The sequence below is a fragment of the Phyllostomus hastatus genome, unplaced genomic scaffold (genome assembly GCF_019186645.2).
Source record: "Phyllostomus hastatus isolate PE091 unplaced genomic scaffold, TTU_PhHast_1.1 phas_scaffold_39, whole genome shotgun sequence".
Classification (NCBI taxonomy): Eukaryota; Metazoa; Chordata; class Mammalia; order Chiroptera; family Phyllostomidae; genus Phyllostomus; species Phyllostomus hastatus.
The window spans coordinates 33912941-33924955 of record NW_025334028.1 but is presented as its reverse complement, the minus strand read 5'-3'; the positions used below and the strand labels follow the sequence as shown (position 1 = coordinate 33924955).

At 42.1% G+C, this 12015-nt stretch overlaps 1 protein-coding gene across 3 annotated transcripts in view; it reads right to left on the bottom strand.

The window, feature by feature from the left end:
- Positions 1-12015, bottom strand: part of WDR37 (WD repeat domain 37) — a 67209-nt gene that overhangs the window by 25915 nt on the left and 29279 nt on the right. For all 3 annotated transcript variants that reach the window (XM_045820219.1, XM_045820220.1, XM_045820218.1), the window contains exons 6-9: positions 11106-11241; positions 9772-9843; positions 7993-8037; positions 6027-6103 (exon numbers count right to left, since the gene is read on the bottom strand). In XM_045820219.1, the coding sequence (XP_045676175.1) occupies positions 6027-6103; positions 7993-8037; positions 9772-9843; positions 11106-11241 (330 nt within the window). The remainder of the gene's footprint in view (positions 1-6026; positions 6104-7992; positions 8038-9771; positions 9844-11105; positions 11242-12015) is intronic.

Sequence of the window (12015 nt, the reverse complement as noted above, 5' to 3'; positions counted from 1 at the left end):
GGGCAGCAAGCCCATCCAGGAGCTGAAGCAGGGAAGGGACACAAACTGAGACTAAATTAGGTTTTCAAGGGCTCATTGAGTGACTCACAGAGACACAACGCTATGAAGACCACTCCCAATTTCACAGAGAAGAGGCTGGACAAGAGTGGTCAGATCTGAGATAGGGAAACTAGTCAGGAGACTACTTAGTGATCTGGACTAGGGATGGTGACAGCAAAAAAGACAGATGTGTTCCCATGGAATGCAACATGCTCAAGGTAAACCATTCCCTGCAAGGTAAACAGCATGTAGGCAGGAGAAACAACAGTCACTATTACAATCCAATGGAGATGCTGCAGCCGGGCTCTGGTTCCTAGGCAACGGGGCTTCTCACCCCCACAGCTGCTCCTGGGAGACTCCTGCATCTTTGCTAACTCCTGGACTGGCAAGTAGGGGGTGTGGACAGCTCTGTGGGAAGTGCAGAACAGGGGCACCAAGTGGGGACACTCTGCAGAGACCTCAGGTTGGGTGTCACAGGGAGACAGAAATGATCCAAAAATTATTCAGGAGCCAGAACCAGGAAGACGTATGTATTAGATGGAAAATGGAGGAGGGGAGGTAACTGAAGGGAAGAGTGTCAAAGTGACAGTCCTAGAGTATCAAAGTGACGGTCCTGTTCACAATTACACCCAGACCTGCAGAGTGAGCTAATGGGCTCTTCACTAGCTATTCTAATGGAAGGAGAAACAAGTGGGCACCCAAAGGAGCAACCTTTCCCATAGGAGTGGGGAGGGTCATGTGCAATGTGGTCTTGGAACAGTGCAGTGGAGAACTTGGGTGCAGGAAGGCACAGTGGTACAAAAGAACGGCCTGGAGCTCCCATGTAAAAAGCCCTACTTATCAGGATCCACATTTGAAAGGTCAGTCGCAACATTTACAGAAGTGATCTTGTTGCACAAACTACAGCAGGAATTAAAAGATATTTAAAACACACATGTAATAAATATAAAAGGATAATTGTCAAATCTTTAACCCTAAATTGGCAAAGGGCAGGACATGGAAGGGTAAGACACTTTTTTTGCCACTGTCTTAGAGATAATTAATCTATTTAACTTTAGTCATTTTTACTGCCAATGACGTTTGAACGGAAATGTCCAAGAACTACCTAGTAAGTATTTCATACTAAGTAACTACTGAACACGTTGTCCACAAAACCACAAGTCCCTGAATCACATGTTCTCATGTAGCAGGGGCCATTGGGAGCCCATATGTAACTCACGTCGATTTTCACTTTCAAATGGAGAAAATTCACCTAAGTTAAATTACTTACTCAGCATCATACAACTAGTATGACAGAGTGATATAACAGGCAATCTAAAACTGTTTACACAATATCATCCAAATATTTCTTTATTAACATCATGGATGCCAATGAAAAGGAGAAAGCCTCTGTCCAAAAGCTGAACTGATCCAAAATGATCTTCACAGACTAGAGGCTTTTTGAGATTCTAGGAGAACTGCTAAGGAATCCAGCAGAAGCTTAAGAACTCAAGTGGCCCTCAATCAAAGATCCGTGTGTGCACTGAGTGACAACTACAAAGGGGAGTAATCCAGTCCTCATAAGCAAAGGCCACACAGAACCCTGCCTGGCAGAGCGCTGAAGCGGTTCCAGTCACACGCTGTGATGAAGGCTCCTCTCTAGTTCAGTCTGGGCTTCCCCCAAGGGCCTCAAATCCTGAGGCAAAAAATCCACACATGAAAAAACCTGTTTCTAATGTAAACAAAACCATAAAGGAGAAAAAGTCAATTTAAATTCTAAGTAAATTATTAAGTTTTTTAAATGTAAGTAGCATACATAATTTTCTCCTCTAACAAGACTGATATTTTCTTATTTATTGGTGGGGGGGCGGTAACCACACAGTGTTAACTGACTTTTTTACCTTTCTGAGCATTAATCCCACCCTTATCTCTGCCCTGTCCTCCATCAAAACCCAATGCTTATCTCTTCAATGAATGAGCCTGTTAAGTACGACACATAATAAATAATTTGGTAATTCCACATGAGCAAAAACTGTGTTAAAATAAAGTACACAATACACTCAATTAAAAATGAGCTGTTTGCCCCGGCTGGTATGGCTCAGTGGATTTGGCACTGGCCTGCAAACCGAAAGGTCTCAGGTTCAATTCCCAGCCAGGGCACATCCTGGGTTGCAGGCCAGGTCTCCAGTTAGGTGTGTGCAAGAGGCAACTGACTGATGTATCTCTCACATACTGATGTTTCTCTCCCTCTCATTCTCCCTCCCTTCACATCTCTCTAAAAGTAAATAAATAAAATCTTTAAAAATAAAAATGAGCTGTTAATAAGACCTCTAAACTCACTCTTACTCATCACTGGAATTCATTAATTACTTAACCCATTCCCAAATAGAACAATGCTTAAAATGTAAAGGAATTTTCAGAGGCAGAAACATCTAAACTAGAAGGTTACCAATCATCAACCAGAAATTATGACCAAACGTGAGCTGAAACTTCATCTTTACACTGACTGCATGACATCACTGACCTCTCTGCTTGCTATCGGCAGGGCAAGGAAAGGGATCATCACCACAAGTGAGGATAAGACAGCAAAAAGCCAGATCATTTCACTCAAAAGGACAATTAAGGTCTCTGAGTGATTATAAACAGTATCCAATATTATGAGACAAACAGTAATTGAAGGATTTATGGTTTAATCTATTAATTCATTCTTTTTCTCAGTATGTAAACTCTATTGTTCCCTACATTGAAACTTTACCTGCAAGCCAAAGATGATGGCTTAGATAAACACAGCTCGCCTCCTCACAAAACCACATCAAAATTACAACCAAATACAGAACAACCATCATTTTGAAATGTCAGAAATCAAGCTGAATGGAAGTCCTACAACCACAGAATTAAAGAATAAACTATATCCAGTCTGGTAGGAGGGGTGGAGATACAGAACAAGCTGGTCCCATACGAATGTGTGGCAGACAAAAATGAGGAGAGATATCTCGGGAGCAAGGTGACCCAGCCCCACACCAGGCCCCCTAGCCCCAGGTTCCAGTGCCAGGCAGATAAGTCCTTATAATTTCTGACTTTAAAAACCAGCAGAGATTGAGGCTGTGGAAGACAAACTGCTAAGTTCTCAGTTCTTCCTAAACGGTCCACACACAGACTTATTCAGACTCACTCCCAAGCTCCAGCACAGGAGCAGCAGCCTGAAAGGCATCAGAGACATATGGGGAGAAGTGAATTGTCTGACATCAGGACAAGAGCTGAGAAGCAGCACTCTCCCACACAGAAGTGCAGGCAGAGGCAACTGTTCCTTTTCTGAGCCCTCCCCATGACATAGCCAACAGGCAGGTGCCACAGTTTGTTCCACCATGCGCTGCTCAACCCAACATTTAAGTCCACCCAGACTGTTTCCAGTGGCTTTTCCATACAAATGGCTTATCTTGGCTCATGCTTCATATTTTCCAAAATTCTCTCAAACAAACAGCATCTGGCCTCGGTGTACCCCATGCCTATTGGTAAGGGGCCCCCAGGCCTGGAACTAGCAGTAACGCAGCTGGCCTTAGTTCACTTAGACTCAGTTAGGTACCTCCAAGCCCAGCACAAGTAGCAGTCAACTGCAGACTGCTTTGTAGCTTATTTTGGTGGCCCCAGACAGAACACAGAGGGTGGCTGACCTTGGCCTGCACCTCCCAGGAGGCTCCAGAGCCTGAACACCCAGTGGACAGTTACAGACCACATCGGAGCATCACCACCCACCCAACCTCCATAAGCAACACACTCAAGGGGCAAACTCAGCAGGCACCAGAGCACTGCTGAAGAAAGTCCTGATCTGTGGAGTGGGCCCCTGCACAACTAATCGTCCATGGTGACTGATTAGAGGTTGGTGGTCAGTGGTCGCTACCAGTCCTTGCAGCTGATCTGCCTGGGTAAATCCCTCCTATTGACCTATCAATAGCAGTCAAGGCTCAGCTGAAGGAGGGGGGTGTACACAACCCACACAGTGGGTGCACCTTGATTGCCAACTTGGGTGATAGTGCCACTGGACACCTACTACATTAGGACATTCTACCAAGCCAGAGAGTAGTATCGGCTCTACCTAATACATACAAACACAGGGATGTTACCAAAATGTGACAAAGAAGCATGGCTCAAAAGAAGGAATGGAGCAAAATTAGAGAGGGAGAACTAAACAAAATGGAGATAAGCAGTGTGTTAGATGCAGAAGTCAAAACACTGGTTATAAGGATGCTCAATGAACTAAATGAAAACTTCAACAACACAAAAAAAGAGCATGGAAACCATAAAAGGAGAACCAATCAGCAATGAAGGACACACTAACTGAAATGAAGAACAATTTATAAGGAACCAAGAGTAGAGGGGATGGAGCCAAGAATCAGATCAGTGATTTAGAATACATGAAAGCAAAAAACACCCAATCAGAACAGCAAAAAGAAAAAAAGAATAAAAAAAATGAGGATAGCATAAGAAGTCTCTGGGGCAACTTCAGGCGTACCAAAATTCACATCATGGGGGTCCTGAAGGAGAAAAGAAAGAGCAAGAAATTAGAAACCTATTTAAAAAAATAATGAAAGAGAACTTCCCTAACCTGGTAAAGGAAGTAGACATACAAATCCAAGAAGCACAAAAAGTCCCAAATAAGATGAATCCAAAGAGGCCTACACCAAGACACATCATAATTAAAATGCCAAGGGTTAACGATAAAGAGAGGATCTTAAAAGAAGCAAGAGAAAAGCCATTAGTTATCTACAAGGGAGTTCCCATAAGAAACCAGCTGATTTCTCAAAAGAAATTTTGCAGGCTAGACGGGATTGTCAAAAAATATTCAAAATGATGAAAAGCAAGGACCTACAACCAAGATTACTCTACACAGTAAAACTATCATTTAGAATCGAAGAACAAATAATGAGCTTCCCAGACAAGAAAAAACAAGTTCATCATCACCAAATCATTTTTATATGAAATGTTAAAGGGTTTCTTTAAGAAGATCAGAAATATAAACAGTAAAATGGTAATAAGTACATACCTATCAACAATTGAATTTAAAAAACAAAATAAACAAACAAGCAGAATAGAAACAGAATCATAGATACAGAGAACATTTTGGTGGTTGCCAGATGGGAGGAGTGTCAGGGGGATGGGCAAAAAGGGATTAAGAAGTACAAATTGGTTGTTACAGAACAGTCATTGGGGATCAAAGTACAGCACAGGGAATACAGTAGCCAAAAAATACATATGCATGATCCATGAACATGGACACAGTGGGGGGATGCCTGAGGGAATTGGGGGGGGGGGGGGGCTCTACACAAAGGGCAAAATTGTGACAACTGTAACAGCATAAACAATAAAATATAATTTAAATTGAAAAAAAACCTTTACCTACATAAAAATACTACACATGCCACTGATTTTAGAAAGTTGTCCAAAATCAAGTACATAAAACATTAAGAAATGCAACCTATTCATAAATTTAAAAGAAAGGTAAGTGTTTAATATTTGTGAGAGGGAGGTTAAAGCAAGCACATGCATATATAAAGTAAGGTACTTCTTAGACTCCACCTTAATCTGCTCACATTGCCAACACAAAGCAGCAAGACTGGGTGGCCAAGATCAAGGGGCAGTGGATATGGTTTCTGGAGAGGGCTTTCTTCCCGGCATGTGGATACTGCCTTCTCATCATGTCCTCACATGACCTCTCCCAGTTGTATCCGGGGACAGAAAAAGCTCAGGAACTCTTTGGTATCTTTTCTTATAAAGGCACTGATCCTGTAGGATCGGGGTGCTACTCTATGACCCCATTTCACCTTCATTTTTTCCTTAGAGGCCCTATATCCAAACATAGTCACACAGAATTATAGCTTCAACCTCTGAATGTTGGGAGACACAAACATTCAGTCCATATGACAGCAAGTTATCCTGAGATTTGCAGACATCCAGAACCCCACCAACATACCCCAGGATGCATTTTCAGGGTAAGAAAATGTGCTGCTTACACTAGTATCAGCCACAGGCTGGGGTGTCGGCAGCTGAACTGCGTATCTCCAAATGTGAGCAGTCTGATCTCCAGAAGCTGAAGAGAGAAATTGGGGAAAAATTACCCAAAGTGCATGCCATACGTAAAAAGTACCTTTTGAAAGGCTTTTGGCATCATCAGACTTGTGTTAACTTAGTGACCATTATTCACTTCTTGAAGCACATTCACTCAAGTATTTATTTCTGAAAATACATAAGGCTATTGAGAAAAGGTAAAGGCACAAAATTAAGATAATTACTTTAAAAAAATGTTCCCTTTTTCATTTTAGTGTGGAAAGCTGTGAGGGGTCAGAGAAAATATACGAACAGGTTTTATTCTCCAAATACCTAAGTAAACTGAAACCCAGTTATACTCTCACTTGTGCCTATAATAGGTTCTGAGGTTATTTCAGAAAAGTGAGCAACACACAAATGAATGGTCCTACCACTCAACGCTGATGGACCTCATGATCTGCCAGGCACCCATAAGTACTAAGACCTCACCAGCCAAATCTCCAAGGTGATGCTTGGACTTGAAAACAGAAAGACAGAGGACAGCTGAAAGCCCAGAAAGGTCCCAGGAGTATCCATCGTCTCCACCCACCCTCACAGGAGAACCAGCTGAATCCCACTTTGTCTTTGGTTGAATCCCACCTCGCCTTGTGGCTGCAGAGCTTATTCAAGGAAGTGACCATGTGCAGATGGTGGTACCTTTCTCAGGTGTTAAATGCACCTATTGCCTGACTTGCCAATCTCTCTTAGAATCAGCATCATGACCAACGCCCCATCTTGCACTCCCCTCTCTAGCCCACTACTGTTATCTGTTTCAGTTTCCATCAGCTCCCTTCTGAGTTGTCCGTTGATTTCAATACCTCCTTTCCAATCTCTGGTTGTCATTAGTCTCCCTCCATCTTCCCTCTTCCACAAAATGAACGGTTGATTTAATAAAGTTTAAACTCCTCACCTACCTTATTCCCAAAATGTTTTTTCAGGTATCAACGAGCTACTGTGGTCAGGCCTATGACTCTCAAACTAACTTGCCCATTGTATTCCACTCACATGTAAAAGCAACCAATTAGAACTGCTTTTGTCCTTTTATCCCAGGGTCAGCAAAATTTTGCCCAGGGGCCAAATCCAGGCAACCACCCATTTTGTAAATAATGCTTCCTGCACACAGCCATGTCCATTCATCTGTGTCTTTGCAGCTTCCCCACTAACACAGAGCTGAGCAGTTATGACACAGACCCTGTGGTCCTCAAAGATGAAAACAGTTACTTCTAGTCCTTGACAAAGACTGCTGATCTCTGTTCCATCCAAGCACTTATCCTTCAAGATTACTCTCAGTGTCCCAAAACACCAACAGTGGACTACAGCTGTTGGATTTAATAGGAAAACGTCTCAATATAATAATGAAGGTACTTCATTATTGTTGTTTTTAAAACCACTATGTAAAATATGACAAACACAAGCTACCACAGTTTAGGAGAACTACCTAGAAAAGAATAAGAACACAGGCTCTGCAGACTGCTGTGACTTGGAACTACTATTTTCTCATTTCTGTATTTGAGGTGCACACAGAATTAGGAACTCAGCAGAATAACGGGCCTCAGAAAACTGAGTCACAATCTGCTGAGGATCTTCATGGCACAAGAAGGGAAAGTGTGCAAACATGAAGTCTTCATAAAAAGTCTCCAAGAAGATCCTAGAACAATGTTAATCTCACAAAAAGGTAAAGCTCATGTAATTTACCATCCATTACTGGTTAAAAGAAGTACTACTCAATGTATTTTTTCCCTTATTTCTTATGTAATTCAAAAAACGCCTACTAAAAACCGTCTAACTTTTGTACAAGACATGGATAATCCTGATGCTCCTGATAAGAGAATGATTACAGCTGTTTTAAGAGTATCAGTCACTTTATTCAATAAAGAAAATAAATCAACATACCAGTGAGAGCCAACTGCTCTGATGGATGGAATTTTATAGAATTTACTGCAAAACAAAAATATTACACAAACAGGTTTAAAATAAAACATCATTAATACCTATTATAGCTACAGCATATATTGCAGTTAAATTTAAACCCTAAAAGAACTATGGTAGTTCAATATTAGATCCTCCTAGTCAGTTAAACTGTAAAAAAATATGTACATTACAGAGAACCAAGATACAATAAAAATACTCAACATCAGCTATCAAACTGCTAAAGCACAGTACACATGGAAAAAGAATATTAACAATCCATTTCTTTTTTTTTTAACTCTATTTATTCATTTTTAGAGACGGGGGAAGAGAGGGAGAGAAATATCAATATGTAGTTGCCTCTCACATGGCCCGAACGGGGGACCTGACCTGCAACCCAGGCATGTGCCCTGACTGGGAATCAAACTGGCGACCCTTTGGTTGGCAACCCGCGCTCAATCCACTGAGCTACACCCAGCCAGGGTTACACTCCATTTCTTTTTATCCATAGGGAAAGCATCAAGAGTTAAAGATAATCTGCAGAGTACAGTGTAGGCCCAAGTGGACCTAGGCCATGCTCTCCTTCCCAGCTCTCAGAGCCCTGTTGTCCAGTCCCCTGGGGAAGCCAGCCCTCACACCCATACCTGAAAAGAGATGCAGGGCCCATAAATGGAATGTAAGGAAGTTTTAACAGACTTCAACAAGTTCTCTTAGTGAGAATTCCATTAGTGCTGCCACTAGAATTATATTTTTTTAATGAACTAAAAGATGCTGTTTTACTGTTAACTCTAGACAACAGGTAACTGTAAGAGAAGCTGGTGGAACAATTAACTGTGATGCTTAGACCATCACCACACTCCTGACAGGCAAATAGTATGAATGCTCCCAATTTCAGTAAGACCCACTGCTGGAGAGAATGTGGAAGAGCCAGAACTTGCCTGCACTGCTGGTGGAACAGAAGCAAAGGGAGGGAGCACACACTCTGGAGACTGTTTGGAGGTTTCTGCTCATGTTGACCACCATGAACTGGCCCACATGGAGCACACACCATATGACATGACCATACATGTGAGCATCCCGAGCCCCAGGGGCAGGACTGAACAAGCTCACTGCACATCAGGCCCCTCCCACCCTCACCTTCACCTCCTCAGTCCAGCAATAAACAGGCTCAGTTTCTTGACAAGTTGGTAGATGGGGACACCCCTAACTCTAGAAACAAAAGGCAGATGCCACCTAGAAGTTTGTCTACAAGGGTTCAGGGGGTGACAAGGGCTGGTAAGGGGCAGTGAGCCAGGGACCACTTGACAGAACCCTGGATATTATGCATTCCAAATGGAAGGACCTACAAAGGGAGCAGGGACAAGAGTGGGTGATATCTGGTCAGAACACCTGGGTACACAGGGTACACAGAAAAGGCATGGAAGAGCTGCTATGTTAACTATGGCACTAAGGGCTGGCAAGGGCCTAGGACAGCCAGAGCCCTGCCTTGGGCCTGAACATGGGAAAGCAAATCTCTAGAGTGAATACGTAATTTTTGATAAATAACACACATATTTCCATTTCAAAACTATCTATTTGTGCCTTTCTGTGCAACACTAAATAAAACACAGACAACTCCTATCTGATGTTGTTTAGGGAGCTGAGCTTTCCCTTTGTGAAACCCATACTTAGATGCATAGTGTCTGTCTATGAGAATGCCTCACTGTCCCAACACCAACTCAGCAAACCTCCCGTCTGGAGACCAGTTGATGACATGGCGCTCACCTGACCCCACGTGGCCCGTGTACTTGACAAGGCACCTCCCTGTCTCAATGCTCCACAGCAAAGCCGTGTGATCTGCAAAGTAAAACAAATGAACTGAGCCACTGCTAGCTACATGGTCTTTTTAATGAAAGAGTAAGACAAATATTCTAAAAATGAGAAGTTATGTTGCCATGATTCTGATTATACCACTCTGTAATTCAACTCTTCCAAAACAATGGAAGAAGCTGGTGACTTGACTAGGGTCATTTATGAGCAAGTGGAAAACCAGGGTCCTGAGCTCCTGGTTCACTGTTACACTGACTATACCCCACTGGTGACTTAAATACAAAGGTCATTTACAACCTGGGTTCATTTTTGTGTGTATGAAATATTAAAACTTTTCAGAACAACATATGATATTCAAATGCAAACAACATCCAAATACAGTTCTAAATTATTTGATATTTAATAAATATTCCTTTAGACCTTTCCACTTAAGGGCATGACAAAAAGATAAAAAGTAGACCTAATAGGAAAATCTGAAAAATAAATACCAATTACCCAAATGAGATGTCAGTCATAAGAAAAGGATCTTTCTATTCTTCTTTATTAGTTGTAATTTCCATAAAAAATTCTGGGGTGCTCATAAACGAACAGAATTTTAAACAAGGAAATAAAAGTCTCAATTATTCTAAATAGTTTTATATTTTTTATTGCCACGTGAAAAGACAGAGTCTGGTAAGTAACTTGTCACAGCTAGAAAAGTTATTTCCAACAAATAAACACTATTTTTAATTTTAGCAGTTTTTATCTAAGGAGTATTAATTAGCTTTCAAAAATGCCCCTTCTTTAGTGAGCAAAGATGGGTCTCTCTATCACCCACCCTGTGAGTCCCACAGGCAAACTCAGGGTGGCAGCGGCATTACTCCCCTAGATCCCGGGACAGCAGCCCCCTGCAGAAGTACCACATAGCACTTCCCTCAGCCAAATCTCACAAGTGGGAAAAATGTGAAATGTTGACATACAGTTAGCTATGAATAACAAGAAAGCCAATTAAAAAAATACCTAATATATTTAAATGACACTCTACCTTCCGCTGCCTCTAAAAGTGATTCCTTAGCACAGCTGGCTATGTCCCATGGAGACAGACATGGCATCATACCCACGAGGTTCACAAGACCTAACAGGGACATCTGAACTAAGTGCTAAGTCAAGGCTGAGTGCCTCGTCTGAATGACTACTCAGACACATGTTTGCTCCCAGGCTCACTCTGCTATCTACACTCGAAGGTCAGTCATGCGAACCAGCTGCTGTGCACTATGCATGACAAGTGTCAGGGTGAGCTTTGGACTCACCAGCAGATGCAGTCCCCAGGACCACAGGTTGTGTTCTCGCCACACTGACATCCCAGATGCCATCCCTGTGGCCAATGTATTCCTTCACAAGCTGGCACACAGCCCTCGACGTGGTAGCCTTGAAGCTGGAGACAATCTAAAATTGTGATAGGAAGAAGACAATTTACTGAGCAAACATTTTTAAGTTAAAAAAGATGTCTTAAAAATGCATAAATCATTAAATAGACTATTTAAAACATTAAAGGAACACAACATAAGTGCAAACAGTGGAACTCGTCTGGCTGGATACCACAAAACAAGAATGAAGTCCTTACTAAGGCCCCAGAAGACCACCCACCCCCAAAATCCCCTACTTCCAATAAGCATGTCCTACGATGGAAGAAAAGCCTATTTGTGTGTTGCAAGGTACTCTTCCAAAAATCCAAATCATAAGACAAAATTTCCAAATTCTGGAAGGTATACCCCAAACTTTTAACACTAATCACTTTTATTACTGCAGACTTTTGTTTTCTTTTTGCTTTTGATAACCGATACTAACCACCTGTTATTAAGAGGAAAACAACCCAAGGTGGGGAGAAACCAAAGAGGGCCCCTCTGAATAGAAGTCTGTTCGGAATTGCTTGTTGAACATGTGCTCAAGGACTACACCATGCAAAGAGATGGGACAGGGCACTGATAGCAGCCCGGTGTAAACAACACACAAAGTAACGGGAATAGACCTGAGCACCACACAGGCCACAGGATGGTGTGGGACCATCTAGTATGACACTCACAGCAAAGAACTCTCTCTTTCCTTATGAGGAAAGTAGGAAGTGTCTGAGGAAGACAAGAATTAAACACAAGAACTCTTCAGAGTCTGAATTTTAAACTGTTCTTAGATGTAAGAATGGCTTTTTAGCTTTTAAGCCAG